The sequence below is a fragment of the Crotalus tigris genome, unplaced genomic scaffold, assembly GCF_016545835.1.
Source record: "Crotalus tigris isolate CLP2741 ecotype Arizona unplaced genomic scaffold, ASM1654583v1 scf7180000023637.1517150, whole genome shotgun sequence".
NCBI lineage: Eukaryota > Metazoa > Chordata > Lepidosauria > Squamata > Viperidae > Crotalus > Crotalus tigris.
The window spans coordinates 582,718-605,374 of record NW_024100094.1 but is presented as its reverse complement, the minus strand read 5'-3'; the positions used below and the strand labels follow the sequence as shown (position 1 = coordinate 605,374).

The 22,657-nt window shown below is 41.9% G+C and overlaps 1 protein-coding gene across 3 annotated transcripts in view; it reads right to left on the bottom strand.

The window, feature by feature from the left end:
• Positions 1-314: 314 nt before the first annotated feature.
• LOC120297580 (caM kinase-like vesicle-associated protein) overlaps positions 315-22,657 on the bottom strand; it is a 107,333-nt gene continuing 84,990 nt past the window's right edge. For all 3 annotated transcript variants that reach the window (XM_039320367.1, XM_039320368.1, XM_039320369.1), the window contains 10 exons: positions 17,174-17,269; positions 14,575-14,706; positions 9,075-9,149; positions 7,894-8,032; positions 7,584-7,704; positions 7,177-7,252; positions 4,558-4,694; positions 4,094-4,172; positions 2,218-2,305; positions 315-1,502 (listed from right to left, as the gene is read on the bottom strand). In XM_039320367.1, coding sequence (XP_039176301.1) covers positions 1,299-1,502; positions 2,218-2,305; positions 4,094-4,172; positions 4,558-4,694; positions 7,177-7,252; positions 7,584-7,704; positions 7,894-8,032; positions 9,075-9,149; positions 14,575-14,706; positions 17,174-17,269 — 1,147 coding nt within the window. In that variant the 3' untranslated portion in view covers positions 315-1,298. The remainder of the gene's footprint in view (positions 1,503-2,217; positions 2,306-4,093; positions 4,173-4,557; positions 4,695-7,176; positions 7,253-7,583; positions 7,705-7,893; positions 8,033-9,074; positions 9,150-14,574; positions 14,707-17,173; positions 17,270-22,657) is intronic.

Genomic DNA, 22,657 nt, shown 5'->3' with positions numbered 1-22,657 from the left:
GGTCACTAAAATAATCTAGTTAATCCATTTTCTAGGCTATGTACATTGGACTGAACTAGCCAAACAGACAAATCAAGACTAACATCCAGATTTAGCATTGTGTGCAACCGCAACTGCTTGGTCTTAATAATTAGCTTGAATGAATGGATTCTGTGGCCTGAATAAGTGTGTTTTGAGAATACAATCTTGTATTTTTCAAAGCAGGAAAATTAAAAATAGATTCTTATTCCTCTTCCCAAACCTGTTTGGGGATTTTTGAGGTACCTGGATGATAAATTCATTCCCAAGAAACACATGTTTTAAAAAAGACAATAATCAGAGAAAGACCCTGTTTATTTTCTTTCCCAGAACTGCCCCAGGGGAGGGAAAGACAGCACCAGGAGAAGGCAGTTAGGATTTTCTATATTAAAATAACATCTTCATAAAACATGCAGCTGGCCTGGACATGCATCCCACTTACTCCATTCCCTCCTTCCACAGTCCAGCTGAGGTTGAGATTCGAGTTAACAGAGTAACACTTCATCATTACTCCCTTTCCAAGCTGTCCCTGTTGTTGCTAACAATTACATGTGAGACCAGCACTGCAGAATGGGGGAAAAGCTGGAAAATTGACCTCTGACATGTGGAATGGACTGTCTTCTGACTCTTGCTTCCCTAGCTTGGCATTACCCTTTTTTCCATTCTCTTTGGATATATTTTTGCCAGCAGTGTAGGCGTTCTTAGGTCCTAAGAGTATCTACAAGTAGGAGGTGAAGCTTTTCCTTTTTTTGGCTTTCCACCCTGAGGGAAGCAACTGTGGATCAAACTGTGCTGTCTTCTAAGCCCCTGTGAAACCACAGAGGCAGGGATGCAAATATTGTGGGACCTTGGTCTTTGGACCTGAGAGATACTGTCACTCAGCAAGGCATAAGGGTTCATTGCATGGGGACAAGTAAAGCTGGAGGACAAGGGCCATGGCTTGTACTGGCTACTGGGAAAGGCTTCAAAAGCAGGCCTATGCTCCCATAAAGGTATGAGGTGTAGACTGCGTTTGATGACAGCTGAAAATCATCTAGCTAATGATGCCTCTGATCCTCAATCTTTATTTCCTATATACAATACATAACTTGATGTGGTTGATTGGTCCTGATGTCCAGTTGCCTGTCCATCAAACCAAGTAGTTCCTGACCGATAGGCAGGAATAGGGAAAGGGATAATACCAGTGTGCAGCTCCTCCATGCTGCTATCCCACAGAACCCTCCCCTTTGAAGAGCAGAGTGTGTTGATCCAGCAGAGAAAGCATCAGGAAGCAAGAGCAATTATTCTCTCTGCTCAGCAGCTACTTCTTTCTTGCTCGGTTGCTCCTCTAGCAAACATGGAGTCTCCAAATGTTCAGCCAGTCTGGGAGCTTCAATGGTGACCTCGTGAGCCACACTCATAGAGGTACGAGGAGTAACAGGGAGGCGGCCACTGACATCTGTGGCCCGTAGACGTTGCATGAATGTAGTGACTCGAATGGCTTTCTGGAATAAGAAAAGCAATTTCAAGAAATGAGTATCTGAACTGCTACCCTTTCTGGTTCTTCACCCAAGTACCAAATGATACTGGCTCTTGAATGAAGAACTGGTACAGATTAAGGCATCTGCAACTTGCAACTGCTGTAAGTAAAGAAGTAAAATGTTGGGAAGTAGGAACATGGTTTCCTTTTCTCCTTTTTTTGTAGCCTTACAACAGCAGCAATATATTTGCATCAATGCTTTCCTTAAAACACTGGATTCTAAAGGTTCATAGGAGAGAAGAAGGAAAAACATGATTGTATTTATATGACCTATAAGCTTTGATTGAAAGGAATCTGTCCTTCTGGCCCATCACCATTGAAGACACTTTTCTCCTACCTTTTCCTTAAAATACTTTATTTTCTGATTACTTGACATATTTCCCTTTGTTATAGATCATAGAGTTGGAAGGTCATCAAATCCAGCCTGCAAACTGCAGGATTCACTATCTCTTTTAGATTACTATCCAGCCTCTGTTTAAAAACCTCCAGTAAAGGGAAGAAACCATTCCATAGGGTAACCTCTTCCACTAATTGACAGCTGTTACTGTGAAGAAGTTCTTCCTCATATCTAATTTGTATCTACCCCCTTGAAGTTACAAGTCCTTCTCTAGATTTGCTCCAATTTATCAGTGTTTTTTGTAAACTAGGGTATATAGAATTGATCTATTCCAATGACTCACCCTCCATTTGGCCTTGGCAAAATTTTTCTCAAACTGTGCACAGACCCCTTCTTTGAGGTTCTTTTCGGAAGCAATGTTTCCAGATATCCTGAGAACAAAGAAAGAAGGTAGAATTATGGCTTAGCGCGCACGCACACACACACACACACGTGAGGGGTGAAGAATTATCTAAAACGGAAAATTTAAGCACATTTTCAAAATCTATGAACAGTTCAAGAGTTCTGTATCTAATTTTACAAATTGTCTCTTTGTTAGGTAACTCATCTATCCTAAAGGAGCTCACATTTAGAAGAGGTATTCCTAAATATATGGAATGTTTTTTTATGTAGAGCAATCTTAGTTTTTGTGCAGCTCCTTAGAGGACTGACTGCTCTTTATTCCTGTACCAAAATTCTTTAATCAGAGGTTTTATTTTCCATTCAGATGAATTTAGGAATTTAGCTATTAGGAAAGAGCTAAGAGCAAACATAAATTATTTTAGCCAAATAGTAGAAATAAATGATCCCTAAAATGTGATAAACTAAGATTTTTTAATAGATGTGCACACTGAGAATTTAGATATATGCTTAGCAAATTGGTTTAGCATCAGAATTGGGATACTGATTTTCTGTTTATCATTAATTCAGGAATGGCTTTGGACCTCCCTATTTATCTGAAAAATGTGCCTATCATAACAGCAATTATACCAGACTCTATATGGTAACACTTTGTAATGCTTTTTATTAAAGATGCAGTAAACATTTGCTAGAGTTGCTCACTACCATATGATAAATAGGGCCAGCCTTAGGCATTGACTGCTTTTCTTTGCATTCCTGTCAACTGTAGTGGCAACAGGCCAATAAGAACATAGACATAAGCTTTAACAAATTAGGAACAAAAGTAGAAAACATAGTTTTGTTTCACATGTTCCTCCTCCAAATTGTTCAGGGCATTGCTTGTGCTCCACCCATTTCTTTTATCATTGTAATAATTCTGCAAAATAGAATAATGCAGATATAATCACTAGCCTCAAATCATTCAATGACTTCATGGAAAACCACATCTTTGAATTTAGATCAGTGGTCTTTCGACTGCAATACTATGTTGGGAGATAGAAACTTACAGGTTCTGAATATTGAGGGTGGGGATGGGGGGGGAGAACAGAAGGAATGAGTTGGGAAGTAAAATGGCTGTGTCTTTAGAAATAGAATAGAACAGAATAGAACAGAACAACAGAGTTGGAAGGGACCTTGGAGGTCTTCTAGTCCAACCCTCGGCTTAGGCAGGAAACCCTATACCATTTCAGACAAATGGTTGTCCAATCTCTTCTTCAAAACTTCCAGTGTTGGAGCGTTCATAGCTTCTAGAGGCAGGTTGTTCCACTGATTAATTGTTCTAACTATCAGGAAATTTCTCTTAGGTTGCTTCTCTCCTTGATTAGTTTCCATCCGTTGCTTCTTGTCCTGCCCTCAGGCGCTTTGGAAAATAGCTTGACTCCCTCTTCTTTGTGGCAGCCCCTGAGATATGGAACACTGCTATCATGTCCCCCCTCGTCCTTCTCTTCATTAAACTAGACATACCCAATTCTAGCAACCGTTCCTTATATGTTTTAGCCTCCAGTCTTCTCTGTACTCTTTCTAGAGTCTCAGCATCTTTTTTACATCGTGATGACCCAAACTGGATGCAATATTCCAAGTGTGCCTTACCAAGGCATTATAAAGTATTAACACTACATGTGATCTTGTATTCATTCTCATCCCATTAGTATTGATACCATTATGTATGATACACAATTAGGTAGGTGATGCAGTGTAACACGTAAGCCATTTTAGGTCAGGTATATGTATATCTGCGCACAGGAGATGCATTTGCTCCTGTCTGAAAGAGTTCCACTCACCAGATATGTCCCAAGGCTTCCTGGGCTGTGATTCGTTGGTCCTGATCTACTTCCATTAGTCTTGACACCAACTTTTTAGCTTCAGGAAAATAGAAAAGATAGGGAATTAGACAATGTTTAGGAGAGTCAGATGATTACTCTTAGGACTAGATTTTTGGATCCACATTGCAGGAAATGAAAAGGAACTGTTCTAAGAAAGTAGAATAGATTAATGCATGGAGAATTGCAATTTTGAATATTCTTGTTTCAGACAGGAAACTGGAATGGCAAAGAATGGGCAGAGTTGCAATCTCCTTCCTCGTTGTGCTTTTGCTTTCTTAAAATTGGCAAGCATTTCTCTTTTCATAATGGCATCTCCAGCTTGCAGTCTTCAGAGGTATCCCACTTCCTCCTGGCCTGGTGTGGTACATAAGAGCAATTCCATGTCTATGAGAGAGAAGCTAATGAGACTGGATGGTGCTTACCAGCGACGGAGATATCATCCCAATATGGAGAGTCAAATTCATACTCCCCAGCCAGAATTTTGCGGAAGATGCGGCGATTGTGACTGTCACTATTTTCATCATCTGTGTCATCGTAGAATGGGGGGTTCCCAGACAATCTGTGATGGTAAACAAGGGAAGAAGAAAAAAGGAAGGAAGGAAGGAAGGAGGAGGAAGAGGAAGAGAAGGAGGAGGAGAAGAAGAAGAAGACACACGTTTTCTTAATGTAGTGTTTACACTTATAGCCAAATATGCTGGTCAGCTTGTTGTGATTTTTCAACTTATGTTACTTGTCCCAACTTGTCACACTCGTGTTTGGCAGTAAAGCAAAGGTCTCCAGTCCCTGAATGTTAATTCAAGTCTAAACTAGATTTGGCAGAAGACACAATTTAGCTAGTTTAGAATCTTATTGTAGATAAGAATGAAACCTGAAACACAACAGTTGGCATCCTATTGTAGTGCAAGAAAGTCAAGAGATTTCTGTGTGGCTATGTTCCAGAATTAAAATGCTGAGCTTTTCCCCTAATCCTTCTAAATCAGGGGTGTCAAACTCAATTTCATTGAGAGCCGCATCAGCATTGCGGTTGTCCTTGGGGGGCCGGGCAGGTGTGGCCTGGGTGGGCATGGCCTATTGGGTGGGCATGGCCAGCTCTACATTGTTCGCATCAAGAGTGCCTGTGGGGGCCTGGGCAGGAGTGGGACAGATCTGTGGGTCTTTGGCAGAAGTGGGTGGGACCAGGGCAAGTGCCAAGGCATAGTCCACTGGAAGAGCCTCACTGTTCCTCTCAGGCCATGCGGGGGGGGGGGGGTTGAATGGTGCCACAGGCTTCCTGGAGCCCTGGGCAGCAGAGGTCAAACACCCAGCCTGGCCCTCAAGCACCCGCGGCACCAAGCCCTGCCCCACTATCCCAAGGGGGGGCCCAGCTGCACTTATCTCCTCCTCAAGGCTGCTGCTGCTGTGCTTGCTTTCCTTAGCCAGGTTGCTCATGATGGGTATTAGGGCAAAGTCAGAGGGTGGCCCATTCCATCTCCATGGGAGGAGATATCGTTTTGTATCCAAAGCTTCCTTAGCAATAGGATGGGAGACCCCCAGGATAGGCCAGGAGGAGGGGGCAAGGGGATGGTGAAAAAGCAGCTGGGCAGGACTAAGGCAGGACTTCCCTCAGACCCTCCTTCTCCTTCCTTCCTTCCTTCCTTCCTTCCTTCCTTCCTTCCTTCCTTCCTTCCTTCCTTCCTTCCTTCCTTCCTTCCTAAGGACAGAGTGGTGGGAAAATATTTGAGATGAGGGAGGGAGAAAAACAGGCAAGAAACGCAGCTGGGGAGGTGTCACCCTTCGTGAGGAATGAAGAAATGCAGCATTGCCTGGAAGTGGCCAGTACATGGCCCTCGCCTACTTCATATATCTGGCTTGGTGGGCTTTGGGGGAGGGGATGCCATGAGCAATGTGAGAGTCAATGTTACCTGCGCAATGCCGTCCAGCCCCCAGCCTGCCTGGTTTCGGCAGGCAGCGAGGCGCTCTCCTCACAGTGCCGAGAGGCAGAGCCAGGCAGCGCGAATCCAAAAAGCGTGATGCCACCCAGCCCCCAGCCTGCCCGGTTTCGGCAGGCAGTGGGGCGCTCTCCTCATAGTGCCGAGAGGCTCACCAGCTTTGCACCTTGCTGCCTGCTGAAATCAGCAGGCTGGGGGCTGAGCGGCAGCACACTTCTTTTTCGATTCGCGCCACCTGGCTCAGACTCTTGGTGCTGTGAGGACAGCACCCCACTGCATTCTGAAACCCCTCCCCCAGAGCCCATCAAGCCAGATATGTGAAGTAGGCAAGGGCCATTTGCTGGCCACTTATAGGCGATGGTGCATTTCTTCATTCCACATAAAGGGTGACATCTCCCCAGCGTGTGCCCAGGGGGCGGGGCCAATGCAGCAGGGGCAGTCCCTTGCTGTTTCCAAACAGCCTTGTGGAGCTAAGTCTGAATGCGTTTTAGCATAGATGGCCACTACAAAATTGTACATTGGCTCCTGGGCGGCCTGGGCTGGGGCCAAGGCAGCGGGGGCCATTCCCTCACTGTTTCCAGGATGGCTTCGCAGGCCGCATCCAGCCCCGGGCCATGTTTGACATGTCTGAAATCCTTCTCCCAATCTCTCCAAAGGATACATGGGAGGGGGTTGCTTGGTTGCTGAAGTAGCTGAAAAATGTTTATATAACAGCCCCCTGTAGCCTGGGATCTGCTGGCTCTCACCTCACTCCTTGGATTGATATGCTTCAAATGTGCTCGATTAGAAGGGTTATTGTATCCACCTAGCATAGCATATCAAGGCTACAGAAATCCTGGTAACCATTAGATGGCAGCAAAGAATTAATGTTTTCCATATCACTTCTATTTAGCAGCTGTTTGCTGTTGTGTAGCTCAGATCTGATAGTCCTAGCAAAGCAACTGCAAAAATATGGACCTGCCCGTTCTCTGTACATTCTGATATGCCAGCGCTTTCTCTCTCTCCCTCTCCCCCCTCCCCTCCCTTCCTCTCTCTCTCTTTCTCTCTCTGGCACACACACATAAACACACACACACACACACACACACACACACACACACAAATGGAACTCACAGAATAAACATGATAACTCCAACAGCCCAGCAGTCAACAGGACGTCCGTAGCGTTGCCGAGCAACCACTTCAGGAGCTGGGAGGGCAGACAAATGGATCAAAGACAACTATAGAAAATGTGAGCAAGACATATCCCGTGCAGCAAGAGACAGATGCTAGATTTGCTACTTCACATTTCCCAATAGAACTCTGTCGATGCACAAAGAACAAAAATTTAAGAGGTGAGCTTTTCTGTCTTATGGAGAGAAAAACTCCACTTGTTGACTATTTGCTTGTGCAATTCTTTTTCAGGACAGTTTGCAAACTGTAATGGAGCTTCTAGTTTTCGGCCCAGTTATTGCAATGTAGCAGGGAGAAAGTATCTCACATCTGGGATATTTCTTCTCTGTCCGAAGGCAAGTACATACCTAAATATTCAGGAGTCCCACATGGTTCTGTGATGGCACCATTCTCAAAGCGTGAGAGATAAAAATCCCGCAGAACCACTTTTGAGCGGTTATTCTGGTTATAGTACATAAGATTTTCCAGCTAAAAGAAAGAGCCCCAAATTAGCAACCTTCCTTGCGCTCTCCTTCATAACAGGGAGCAAAGGGTGCGTTGCCCCCCATTCATGAAAATGTCTTCCAGTGCTAAAAGGACAGCTATCCCAGGTAAAACCACTAGAGGGGACAGTTGCTCTGAAAATTTTGGCTTGAGCTTTCAATGCTGTTTCTTTACCTTTAGATTGCGGTGAACAATGTGCAGATTATGTAAATAAGCTAATGCCTCCAGCACTTGCCGCACAACATTGCTGGCATCCTTTTCTGTGTAGTAGCCCTGGTCTAGAATCCAGTCAAAAACATCGCCGCCAGTAGCCCTGTAGGGAATACCACAGCCAGCTTGACAAGTGGAATTGAGTAGACCCCAGATGGCCACAAAGTGGCATACAAAGACATAACAGGAAAGGCTCCTCCTTTGCTACCATCTACTGTTCACCTGGACTTCTGCAGCAAAGCTATGGTATGAGTAAGTACTAGGCAAAGACGCCATGCATATCATGCCAGGGTAGAGCCTGACATATGCAGAGTTTCTCTGTTCAGAATGCTAAACAGAAGCAATCTGAAGGCGGGGTGAATCACACTTGGGCTGGGTTATATATCCACTAAGCCAAGGCTTGCTTAACTATCATCTGCTATAGACATATTTGGCTGCATTTATATAAACCATAAAACATGTTTACAAACCACAATACATTGGTTCAGTTTATCCATCGTGCTAAAGTATAGTTTGATTTTAGTTTGGGACAGGAGTGGCAACCTTCTCCATCCCAAAGACGACTCCTTTGACATGTTAACGACTGCAGACCAGAAATTTGTGGATGCAGCTGGGGCAAAGAAGTGGGCAGCTGCAATTTAAAAAATGTAAAATTAAATTATGTATATATTCCCTTTCATATGTAGAATTATTCTTTCCTTTTGTTGCATTAAAAGGTATGATTTGGTGATAATGTTAGGGGAGGTTTTCTGTTTGCTCTCAAGTCTTCTGAGAGCAGCTTGGGATCCTGTGCACCCTTGGTTTGGTGTGTTGAATAATCCTAACCTAGGAGTGGAAATGCCTCAATTCATATCAGCCACAAAACTCTCTGGATTCTTTGGGCCAATAGTCTCTCTTGATTAAACCATCTAATAGAATAGGTGGGTTGAAAAAAATGGGGGTATATGAAAGCTGCATATGCTATTTTCATTTCCTTGGAAAGTATACATAAATACAATCAAATAAAGCTGGCATTTCAGCCTGGGGGGAAAAAAAAGAAATAACTTCAGTACATTAATATTAATGTTCTGTATTCTTTTTGCATATCTCATTTATCTATCTATCTATCTAATCTATATCTATCATCACTTCTCAGTCAAACTTACAATTCTTGGATAATGTAGAATTCCTTCCTCGTTTCAAATGTGTCAATCAGTTGTAAGATATTGGGGTGATTCACCCTGGAAGAAAAATGCAGAGAGACCTCAGTTTCCCCTCTTACCCTTAGCCCAATCATAAATGTTTTCTGCCTGTCATCAACTTGCCTGGCCTGTGATATCTTCCATCTCCTCCCCTGCTGAGAACTTTCTTGAGTTGCCTGTTCCCCTACTGGTCTGGCTCTGTTGTTTGTCCCCCAGAGTTCATTTCTACAGAGACCAAGTCAGCAGAAATCTCAACCTGTCCTAGGGCTATCTCAATAATTCATGTCTGGCCTTTAAACAGTAAAGAAACTTAAAACAGTTCTTGTGATGCCAGCAGGTCAGGAAATAAAAGGTGCATTTTTTAAAAAACAAACAACACCATTAATTACAATGAATGATGGGGACAGAAAAGGGAATGAATGTTCATTCTTTTTCTGAGGATGTGAACCTCCTTCTTCCTTGTCATTGCTTTACTTTTTTTCCTTGCTTACATAACAGCTGTTGACTCAAAGTACTCAAGATGAATTTAAAGCAAAAAATTAACCTGTTTTTTACTGCTGGAAATACTACCTTTTTAACATTCTGAAAACAAACATAGACACACACACACACACCTGAGGACATTTATCTTTGGTATCTGATTTGTGATTTTATTGGATTTTTGTTTTGCTGTTGCATACTGTCCAATATTTTACAATTGGAGGAGAAAATTAGCATCGTTAAGGAATGGAATCGAATCAAATTGAATTATGAGTTTTGCTATAATTATGCCTCAGCTGTCTTATGTGCTATTAAAAAAGAACAGGAACAGGAATATTTCCCAAATAATTTGGCAGTTAATAACCTTGCTATTGTTAGGACTATCATAAAAATGTATTAAACCTGATGGCATTATTTAAGAACAAAAGAAAAAGAAAAACTAACAAGCCTTATAATAAGTCCTAGTATTAAGAGGCCCTGGTGGACAGCTCTGAGGCCTCTGGGTCCCACTATATGCATAGTAATGGGCATCAAGAGCTGCTAAAGCTGTTTTTGATGAGGATCCATGAGGAACTGGATGTCCTTGAAGGAGCAGGGAAAGCTTTGCAATGGAAGTCAGGGGCCAGACAATAAATTCTGGTTGATGCAATGTCCCCAGAAAAAGGAGAGATTGTGAGATTGCCCACTTGTACTTTGGATAGTTGCTCCTCATAAGTAGTCTGCAGGAATGCAGGTATTTACATTCAACTTGTGAGTTGAGCAACGGGAATTAAAGGATTTCAATGAAGCTCGTATGCATAATACAGTCTATATGGACCTAAGGTTTGTACAACTCCATTTCTTAAACACTTTCAAATGTAACTAATTTATTACCAAAGAGACATTTTATGTCTGTCTTCCTGTCTTCCTGTCTATCTATCAAATTTATTTTCCGCCCATCTCATGGCTAGGCAACAGAGATTTTCTAAGTAGTAGGATAAAAAATTCCACTTAGTGAGTCAACATTCCTTCTGAATTACCAAGGGAAAAAAAGTTTTTAAATTTTATTTTTTTTAACAAAAAGCTTACTAAGAAGTAGATGTAGGGAAGTTTAAAACAGGTAAAGGGAATAGTTATTTTGATTTGTGTCTGTGTGTGAACCTGTCTTTGAACCTATTGGAATTAAAATAGACAAATAATTTGGACCCTCGTTGGAAAAATGTATAATAACGTGTTTGCATAAATGTGCACTCCTCTTATAATTAGGGATGCGACTATGTTTAGAATTAACCAATCACATTCACTGGTGTTAAGTAGTAGTCAATACATACCTGCCATCAATTAAAGTTTAACTCTGATCAACCCCATGTAAAGTTTGGCTGTTCTAGTAGGATTTTTGGAACATTTACTCCGCAAAAGCCATGGTCTCTGCAAAGACCTTACAAAGCATCAAAGTGATCTCATTGTTGGAAGATATCAGTCAGGAGAAGGGTACAAAAATTTTTTTCCAAGGCATTGAATATACCATGGAACACAGTGAAGACAGTCTTCAACAAGTGGAGGAAATATGGCACAACAGTGACATTACCAAAAACTGGATGTCCTTCCAAAATTGATGAAAAAAAACAAGAGGAAAACTGGTCTGAGAGGCTGTCAAGAAGCCAACATCAACATTAAACGAGCTGCAAGAATTCCTGGCAAATATTGATGGTGTACTACATGTGACAACAATCTCCCATATTTCTCATATGTCTAGGCTGTGGGATAGAGTAGTAAGATGAAGTCTTTTCTTCAAAACAATAAAATAAAAATGCAAGCCTGGCTCCATTTTGCAAAAATATACATCAAGTCTGACAAAAGCATGTGAGAAAATGTGTTATGGTCTAATGCAGGAGCCTTCAAACTTGGCCTTTTTATGATTTGTGGACTTCAACTCCCAGCATTCCTCAACCAGGCACGCTGGCTGGCTGGTCTAATAAGTCCAAAACTGAATTTTTTGGCCACAATGAAAAAACACAATGGATGACCAAAAGTACACCATACCCACAATGAAGCCTAGTGGTGGCAGTATTATGCTTTGTGGCTGCTTTTCTTCAACTGGAACTGGGGCTTTAGTCAAGATGGGGGGAATTATGAACAGTTCGAAATATCTGTCAATTTTGGCACAAAACCTTCAGGCCTTTGCTAAAACACTGAACACAAAGAGGAATTTCACTTTTCAACACAACAACAACCCAAAGCATACCTCCAGAACAATAAAAGAATGGCTTCATCAGAAGAAGATTGAAGTTTTGGAATGGCCTGGCCAGAGCCCAGACCCAAATCCAACTGAAAAATCTGTGGGGTGACCTGAAGAGGGTTGTGCACAGGAGATACCCTCACCATCTGACAGATTGGAAGTGCTTTTGTCAGGAAGAGTGGTCAAAAGATTCCCAGGGCAAGATATGCCATGCCGATGAGCTCCTACCACCAAAAACTGAATGCTGTCATAAAATGCTTTAAGAAGGTATTAGTTTAAGGGCATGCACACTTATGCAACCATGTTATTGTATGTTTTTTATTGTTATTTCCCCCCTAAAATATTTCAGTTTGTTTCTCTATTGAATTATACATTTTATACTGTATGTTATATTAAAGGTGGGAAAAATTCTGAAGTGATTTATTATGGTCTGATTTTTCTACATCTCAAAACCTGGCATTTTAGCGGGTGTGTAGCCTTTTTGTATCCTCTATATATATATTAAAAAAAAAAAAACCTTCTTGCCGCTGTGGGTGTTATGTGTTCTCCCTCAATCTCAGATCCTCTACCAGAGGCATAGGGGGATGTGGGCTCTGCAGAGTATCTTAACTGGCCTAGCACTGCACTCTTCTGTGGCAGAGAGATCTGATATTGTTCCTGGGCTCTATTGGAGCCAGCTCTTCTAACTTAGAAGTCACAACCCTGTGTGTCCCTGCCACCACTTTGACCTTTACTTTCCACATCCTCTCTAGTTCCTCCTTCAGGCCCTGGTACTTCTCCAATTCTCATACTCCTTCCTGATGTCTACGAAGATTCTCAATCATCCAGGTCATGGTTGTCTCAAAAATGATTCCCCCGCCCCCCAAAAAAGGCAACTGGATTTCCTTAGTTTTTTTCCTACAAAAAGATGAGAAGTAAAACATTTTCAAAGGAAAAAAAAATCCAAGCAAGTCCACTTGCCTTTTGGGGGGGGGGGGAGCATCTTTGGGACTCCTCCTTGAAGTTGCTGCCACTTGGTACTGCTGCATTTATCACAACTGCTGTCGTCTACTACAATGATGTGTGGGTTGACTGGCCAATGCCTGTCTGCCTGTCTGCTTGAATCTGGAAATCACACATGATCCAAGTTCTGTTATTCTCCATGACCTATGGAACCTCCCATCTGGGCTTGGGAGGGTTTAGCCCATACACTGTGCAGATGTTCCTGTATACAATGCCAGCTATTTGGTTGTGCTGTTCAGTGTGTACTGTTCCTGCAAATGTGTGTTGGATTGAAGTCTCTCTGCACAGTCTGCACCTTGGGTGCTGTCTAGTGGGGTAGAACCCTGTTTCTAGGTATCTGTTGGTTGCAGGGAAACATACATACTGGGAAACCAGGAGTTTTCATTTTTACTTTACTGCTGCAAAGATATATATCGAGCTTTGATTGGCAGGAAGCCCTTCCCCCCCCCTTGGGTAAGTTTCTGCAGATCTTGAGCCTAGTTCTTTTCATCATTTTGATAGCCAGAGACTTGCTATAATGGTCCCAGGATAGAGCTGAATCTGGCTCAGTGACTATCTAGAACAGTGGTTCTCAACCTTTTTATATGGCGACCCCTGGTCACACGGTCGTGCCGTGCATGCGCGCGGGGCGCCCCCTGAGGGGGAAAAATGGCGGATCGCGTTGTTTGGCGACCCCCGTAAAATGGTCGTTCGACCCCAAATGGGGTCGTGACCATAGGTTGAGAACCGCTGATCTAGAACAAGGGTCTTCAAACTTGGCCCTTTTAAGACTTGTGGCAAGCTGGCTGAGAAATTCTGGGAGTTGAAGTCTACAAGTCATAAAAGGGCTAAGTTTGAAGGCCCCTGATCTAGAAGATTCCCTTGGAACCACATTTACATCAGTTTGGTGCAGTGGACAAAAAGTGTGATTTTAAATGAGTAAACATATGCAGTAGTCCTTTGTCCTATGTCACTAAATCATATGAAAAGAGAAGCCATTCTGCTCTCCCCTACATGCCAGCGTTGACCCACTTTCTGGTGGGAAAGATCAGCATTGCAATGTTTCCAATTAAGTCTGGAAACGGATGCTTTAGCAGTTATCCCGAGCCAGCTAATCAGAGGATTCTCATCCAACCCTCCTTGATCTAAAGTTTGGCTATCTTGCACAGCTCTTATTTGATCGTATGTTGATCATATTTTCTCCATAGATGCAGTTTCCATTAAGAGAATATTTTTCCACTCTTCAAAAATAGTGAGGAGGAAAGCTGTAGTGATACAGTTGTTAAAGGGCACAGAAGCCTTGCCAGGAAAACAAAGAAGCAGATGGCTCCTTAATACCTCAGTGTGTTTGCTGCTGTCTGTTGTTTTAATTTTCCCCAATATTTTGGTCTCTCTGTTCCCTCTCTCATTATTCTGGTGCGCTCAAGTACCTTCCCTGTACATCTGTTGTCATAATTGAACATATATGCTACAACTTAGCTAGAGTGACCATTAACTCATTATAGACACTCTTCAGTTTAGCCATCACTGAGGATGCAGAAATCTGGAAAACCCTAGATGACAGCAAAGAGTGGCCATCTAGTGGCCATTTGGATATATGCAACCCAGATGTGCTAGGACGGTATATCTAATTCATTTGGCAGTTGCTACAAGAAAGGAGTATCTTTATTTAGAGTAATATAGATGGTGGCTCATACTGAAATTCCTTTTGCTACTCAAAGATGCAGAAGGACAATGTCAATTCTTGTACATGCGTGCACACACATATACACATCAGGAACCTACATTTTTAGGATGAAGATTTCATTCTTGGCTGCTCTTCGCACTTTGCGCCCATCTTTCTTGAGAAATTTCTTGCAGATGTACAGCCTCTCTGTTTGTCGTTCGCGGGCCACACAGATCTCACAGAATTCCTTCCTGTGGAATAGGGATCAGAAAGAACCCCATTTTTTTAAATGTCTAGATTGATGTTCTTGATGTTCTGTTTTCTATAGTTACCAGCCAAATATTGTTAGGTGGTATATAGCCAAAATGGAAAGAGATGTCCATTTTGGCTATTGTTGTTTATCCCAGCATCAACTAATTAAAACTGTTTTAGCTATCAGAACTATATTTGACATGCTTTCTCTGGCCAGGATCAAAAAAAACCAAAACAGACTAGAGAGATTTTAAGGCCCAATATGGTCCCAATTTTTCAGCCTCACCTACCTCATGTGCTTATTGTAGGAATAAAATGTATGTGTCAAAGAGACAGAAGAGCTTATACAGTGTTTTACCTTCTTGGAGAGGAGAAAAGAGAGAATATAAATAGAGTTAATAGGTAAAGGCAAAATACCAGGGCAGAAACATCCAAAATTCCTTTGTGTATAAGATAAGATAAAAGTCATTAAGATTATTTTATTTCCAAGTTTGATTTACATTTTGGGAAGCCTTACATAAACAACTTTTTTAGGCCATAGAATAAATTTCTTCAGCAAGGACATACCACAGAATTATCTGTAAAGAAAATTGGACTGCCTCACTTACAGCCTTATCACTGGCATTTATCTAATTGCTAACTGGAGTAAGTTCAAATTTTAACTCTTCTTTGGGCTCAGTTTAACAGAAGCTGAGTGGCATCAAGGAAATCCAGCATAGAGTGGGATTCTTGCTTATGCTCTTAAATCTGTAGGACATCCTATATGGAAAATATTGGACTGTAGTAGTAATTTTTAGCTATACATAGTTCTTGACTTATGGCCATAATGGAGTCAGAATTGTCACACAAAGCTGTTAAAATCCATCTAACAGGCACATGACTAGAACTACTACACGACCAATGATACAAACTATACAAAAATGCCACAGGGGCCCCACCAGTTAATAACAACCATATTAACTGGAAACCAAACCAGATCTTAAGGGCTTCCTGGAATACCAGGAGAGTGAATGCCATCTATAGCTCTGGGTGCATGTTATTTTAGAGCAGGGGTCTTCAAATGTGGCCCTTTTGTGAACTGAAGTCCACAAGTCATAAAAGGGCCAAGTTTGAAGACCCCTGTTCTAGAGGGTGTGGGCCACAGTAGAGAACAAAGAGCACAGGTGTCAAACTGCCAGCCCACGGGCCAGTTTCATCATACCAAAGCCATGCCCACCCCATTGCCAGCAATGCAAAAAGAGTTCGCGATACGTTGCGGCACATCACATGACGTGGCGAGTTTGACACCCATGACATAGAGGAATTGTTCTGTTAGAATAGTTTTCTAATCCTTTTAACTCTTCTATTATTAACATAATTATTAGTTTTGGTGGTCTGGTATTAGCAATACTGTTGTATGTATTGATACTGTCTCTCTATTCATCACTGAGCATTGTAATCTTTGTGTTGAAAAAGTTTGAAATTGAGTTGTGTTATATTATAAATACCATATGGACTAGATTGTCTATTTGGCAGTCAGAGTGGGAAGCCATCTACTACCGGTAGCTATTGCTCATCCCGCTCAGCAGCCAGTAATGCAGCTGCAATCAGATAAGCTATTTCACAGCACCTATGTTGCTGTTGCTTCCTCTTGCTGCTTGCAGCAAATTAGCTGGCCAGGTACAGGCTGAGATGAATCTCCGTATCCACTGAGCATCATGGACTGCATTTCAGGAACCCCAGCACAAAGAGCAAGACAAGCAGAGAGAGGGTGGCTATTAATCCACTGTGAAAAGAAGGTCATAGATCCACAGCCAGGAGGTATAAACCCAGAACCTTGCACGTACCTGGTAACAGCAGAGAAAATAGCGTACCTGTTCTGCAATTTGAAATCCATATGCCTATTTCATTATAGGCTGACTATGAGAAGATGCCACAGTGTATTGGATGTGGCAATGTTACTGCAGGGTATCTCCTATGGCACGGGTGTTAGGGGCGGCACTCAGAGCCCTCTCTGTAGACACGCATGCTGTCACCCTAGTCCTAGGCCTTCAGCTGGGTTTTATAAAACCTTTTTGCTTTAGGCCTCCGCCGTGTGCAAAAATAAAAATAGGTTCGATCAGTCAATTTCAACTCGCAGGGGAAAAAAAAGATCTTGCAAAGTTGGAATTGATTGATTGAACTTTTTAGTCCCACCCAGTCTGCCGTTACCATTGCAGCCATGCTCAGCCAATGGGCCACGCCCAGCCAATGACCACACCCACCCAGCACTCGACGATGCGTAAGTGGGTTTTGGATTGCAGTTTGGGCACTCAGTCTCTAAAAGGTTCATCATCACTGTCCTAATAGGTGGAGAAAAAGGAAGAGGCTTCCTTCATGATGCATCTCTCAAATTATTAGGACGCTGGTTGCAAATCCATTGCATTCTAAGGTGGCCCTCAGGACTCCAGCAAACTGGGAGTAGTTTCAGGCAGGATCCCTACTTACGCTCGGAGCAGCTGTCCAATCTCATACTTGTCGGTGATGTCAGAAAGGCTGTTGTAATTCTTTTCATCCCGCAGTCCGATGCAGCCAAACGGCATCCTGGGGGGAAATATAAGGGCTGACTATAAGTTTTGGTATAACTTCTCTAAGCCTGTTTATCCTGTGTTCCGTACAGGTTGTAAGTCAGAGATGGAGACTGGCTTTTGCTGTAGAACTTCAAGCAGCCAGCTTTAAAAGGAAATACTCAAGCAAGCAGTAGCCATGCAACTTTTAGTACAGCCTTGATTGCTAGATTTCAAGCACAAATCAGAAGGATCGGCATGTTTTGTTCTGAACCAACAGCTTCATTTTTCTCTTTGCAGAATACCTCCCAACTTTTATAATCAAATCCCCTATTTCTATCCTCTCATGGAAGCTTCATGTGTACTCCAAACTAGCTCTTAATCAGAGGCATTGTCCTTCAGTGGAGAGAGGGGATCAGGCTATACTTTGAAGTGTCTGTGCATTTATGAATTTATGACACCTTTTTTCTGTCAGAATTCCCTTCATGCTTCATTAGCATGACCTTCTTACTTCACACAGAGTGGGAAAATGAGGCTGAGGCTAAAGCCATAAGTTCTGCCTCTCTCTCCACTCACAGAAGAACACACTTTCAACATGTGCTCCAATTCTCTAGAAGTCCTCCATTTTTCCTATGGCCAAAGAGCCAGTAAAGGATCTTAGGTCACATCATCAAGGAGGAAAGCATGATAGTGTGTTTACTTCTTTATTAAATTTTTATGCCCCCCATCTCTCCTATAAGGTGGAATCTATATGATGACCCGAGGTCACATTGATTTCATGAGTAGAAAACTTTTCAACTCCAAGTTTACTGAGCATCTCAGTTTACAGAAGGAGAAGTGCATTGAAATTTTTTGTTTCAGAGGTTAAAATTTAATTAATTAAATGAAATGGTGACTGATGTGTCCCAATGATTTTGATGGGATTTAAGCATTTTTCCCCAACCTGCTGCCCTCCGGATATGTTGGACAACAATGTTCATAATCTTTCTTTAGTATTCTGTTGTGGCTCGATTTGCATCCATATGAAAAATTGTTAATGATTGCAGGTTACTAAAGGCTGCTGATATTTTTGCAAATGAAATTCTACATATACAAACAGTCCTCCTTTTATAACAAAATGAGTTCCCAAAAGGGGAAGAAGAAAACTTTACAACGTTTGAAAGTTTAAAGTAAGTATAATGATACGGCTTTTTAGACAATATTCTATTTTGATTCATAATGTCACAGGCTATCTTTGCAGTTTTTCACCTCCTTCATAATCCTGTCAGGCAGCTCCAAAAACTCCAACTCCAACATTTTAAGACTTGGCATATAAATATGTGTGCATTGCGTCACATCAAAGTCCAAATCTATTTTAGGGTTAACAGTAGGCTATAGCATCATCTAGCTATCATGATGTTCCTTCCTTTCATTTATTGACTGCAGTTATGTCTGATCTTTCTCCAAAGATCTCAAGTGGCATTCAGAGTCTATATATAGAGGATAACAAACTGCAACTAGCTCAGGAACCTAGTCATTTAGAATGGGAAAATTGGTCACTAGTTCTAATTCCTAAATTTTGCTCCAAATTATCACACATTATAGCACATGGTGCAGATGTAATGCTTTTGATGGAAATATGCATCTTGAGAGGTAAAGTAATTCTAATACGTTTGTCTTGGTCAAGTAGAGCCCTTGGTGTAATGTGTAGCATGGTCCAAAGTAAATGGTAACTATTAGTCCTTTAAGAAAACTAGGTCAGACATAGCAGGAACATCTGTTCTTCTGTTTCATATTTGTTTTTTATCCTTTGCAGTTTTGAAGGGCTATCTTAACGGAAAAGAGGAGGTTGTGGGAAGCATCAGACATTCCCTGTGTCCTGTGTAATGTCTGTACATGAGCTTTCTGTTGTTTGTCAACTGTTTGTCAGCTGATTACTGGCATTCTATCCCTGCAAAAAGAAGAAAATGGATGATGTATGACTAGCTCTGATTTGCATTGGCATGACCTAGTGGTTACAATGTTGGGATGGACTAGAGCAGGGTCCATGGATCAGTACCAGTCCGTGACCCGTTGGGAACCGGGTGGCATAAGTGGTGGGCAAGTGGGCAAAGCTCCCTTTGTGCAAGGGCTGGGCATTTGTGCAAAACCATCCCCTTCCCCTTGCCACTGCCAGTCCACAGGGCCAGAAAGGTTGGGGGTCACCAGACTAGAGAGCCTCAAGGCTTTCCTCTGCCACTGGGTAACTTTGGGTCAGTCATTTCCTCTCGGCCAATTCATTTCAAATTGGGGGTTTTCCAGGAGAAAAGAAAAGGCAGGATATGAAGATGTTATGTATCTGGTAATTGGGAGGTGGGGGAGGGGTGTGTTGGCTGCTTAACTGTAACCATGGTTAACTGTTAATTGCCATATATTTATGGAAGTTAAGCACGTGTCAGTTTATCCTGCAAATGTAGTCTCTGTTAGGTAAAGATCTGAGAACTACTATAGAAGCCAGCTTAAAATTTGTTCATGTGAAATCTGCTGTAATAGTGCTAGTAGGACATTTTCCTCAGTATCAAGAGGATCTGTGGCACCCATGTGAAATTTCCAATGCTTTTTCTCTCAAAGGATGGTCAAACTGCCCATTCTCAAAATCTAGCTCCACAGTGCATTCTAAACGCACCCCAAGGGGTATCATTAGACACAGATGCCCCTTCTTGTTCAAACAGAGCAATAGCAGACTTGATCTTCCTTGCACAAAGAAACATTGAGAGCTGGGGCCATATTCATGCAGCCAATTCTGGGTGAGTCATCGTCATGAATCTCAGCAACAAATCCATAGATTTCTGGCTCCACGTTTAAAGAGCTGAAGATAATATCTGGAGCCAGCTGCATGGAGCCCAGAAGTAAAATATTGCAATTTTCTTTAATGGATGGTTTGGATTTGAATTTTCACTCAATTTCTGTCTCTTTGGTCTTTATTCCTTTCTGACTTTTTAAATCTATCTTTTTGACAAGCAACTTGCTAAATATCTTAACCAGTGCTTTATATTCATTGGTGCAAAAAAAAAAAAAGTTGCAAAATGCAGAAACTTGGAATTAGGAAGATTTTTAGCAGGTTTTTTTAGAAGCTGGTGGATACTGGGCATGTAGACCTCTGGAGGTTTTGCTCCATTTTCTTAAATATGCAACCTGGAAGGAGAGAAATTATTAAGTTTAATGTCACTCACTTCTGAGCAGTTCCTGTGATTGAAGTGCTTGAAATGATCAAAATCTGTATGTTCTCTTGAGATAAAATCTATTATATACAGTAGAATTAACAGCTGGCCGTTAGATGGAATCCAGTGGCTTAAATCCATCACTGAGGGAGGGAAAGGGGCTGAATAGAAAATCCATTCTATGAGAATCTTCACTGACAGTGTTAGAGTTTGCCCACTGTGGATTAGTCTCCCAGGTCCTATCCATTGGCTGAATGGCTATAGTGCCGTGGAATGTTTAAAAGCATTTTAACTGAAGAGGGAAAAACAATTAGCAACTGCATGCTCACAAACACTCGCATTTCTAAGTGGAAAGTAAAATGGTAATGTGTACCCAGCAAAAACATCATGAAGAAGAAAAAATAACTGCATGCAGAAAGACAGAGAGTTCAGATGATAAATAAGAAAAGAGCACCTCGAATAAGGAAGCTAAGATACAGGAACCCAAAGGACAGGTAATACAGTAAAAAGAAGAACTAGAATAGGCAGTGATGGAGAAAGAAACTCGTGGGGAAGACTTGCCCCCCCCCCAAAGGCCTGAGGACAAGATGCTGAGGAAAACAATAATCTTAATTTCACATATCTTTAATCAGTTCTTAAGCCACAGTGCCTGGGTTCATAGTGATGGTAATGATAACAAACCAAACCTAAGCAAACCACATTAGAGCTGAGCGTGATATATGACCCCAGCAAATAAGAAAGAGGATAGGAAGATGAACTACAAAATTAAGGAGAATAAAACCAAGAGTACAGCATAGAGAAGATGATTGAAGGCCTGGAAATTAAATGACAGAAACAAGCCGAATGGGGAAAGGATGGCAATTAGGAAGCATGTTGGGTTGCAAAATTTGCAAGGATTCGGGGAAAAGGACTAAGAAAAACAAATTGGTTGGGCAGAGAAAGGGCAGAGTGCCAAAAGATGGCATCAATGTCATATTGGGTCACTCCTGCTCAAAATATTAAATTGTATATATCTGATATAGTAGTTAGTGGTTCATAACACCAGCCCTCATATCAAAATCAATCCAGAAGACCACAAAATAGTAGGGAAATGCCAAGCATTTCAAATACTAAAAATGGCATGAGAATTATGCACCCAAGTCTCTCCTAATTCTCCATCTTCTGGAAGGTGATTGCTAATGAGGAAGTGACACGGGCCTCCCTCGGGATGGCATTCCAGAGCCTAAGTGCGCTCACTGAACAGGCTGATGGGAATGAGTCTGTGTTGTCTGCATCTCAAACTGAAGCGTAGTGAAGGGATACAGGGCAGAAAACATTCTGCAGCCAAGAAGGCTCCACACACATTTGCACCACTCAGGTGACCCCAAGGACACAGATAAACCTCCAAGTGGCCTCAATGACTCTCTAAAACAGTGGTTCTCAACCTGTGGGTCGGGACCCCATTTGGGGTCGAACGACCATTTCATGGGGGTCGCCAAACCATGCTGTCCACCATTTTGTTCCCTTTTCCCTAGCTGTCCTACTCCCTCTTATTGGTGGCCACACCCACTTGGGGTCACCACAACATGGGGAACTGTATTATGGGGTCACGGCATTAGAAAGGTTGAGAACCACTGCTCTAAAAGAATGCAAATGACCAGCTGTCTGCAAGGAATATAAACCCTTCCATTCCCCACCAGTCAGAGCTGAAAAAGCTTCTCGGATGAGAAGTGAAAAGTCTTCAAAAGAAACACAAGAAAGTCCAGTTGCCTCCTCAATCAAGATGATCAATGAAAAAAAGCTTTATATTCATGTGGCTATTATTGGCAGAAACATGAAAAAAAATCTATATTTAATTGTCATTTGTTTAAATAAGAACTGTATTAATTTAAGGTTGGCAAAAGAGAATATTATTGGAAAAAGTGGAAATCAAGTAAAGCTATTATATGGACTTTAGAATTAGAGAAATTAATTGTTATTGTGTTTTAAACACTAGCCCAGATAACATGCTGTTTACCAAATATTAAGGTGTATGTTAAAGATCAGTAAAACATATTAAAAAAAAAAGTCCAGTTGCCTCCAGAAAAAGCACCTGTGGGACAACCCTGATCTGGATGACTGAGAATCTTCATAGACACTGAACAGGCCTTCCAAATGAATCTCTATTCCCTGCAATTACAGAAATGCAGCAGTGCAGGAGTATTTGCATCTTAGAGACTGAGAAAAGCTGGCACATATATATATGTGAGGCCTAAGTTGACTGCTTT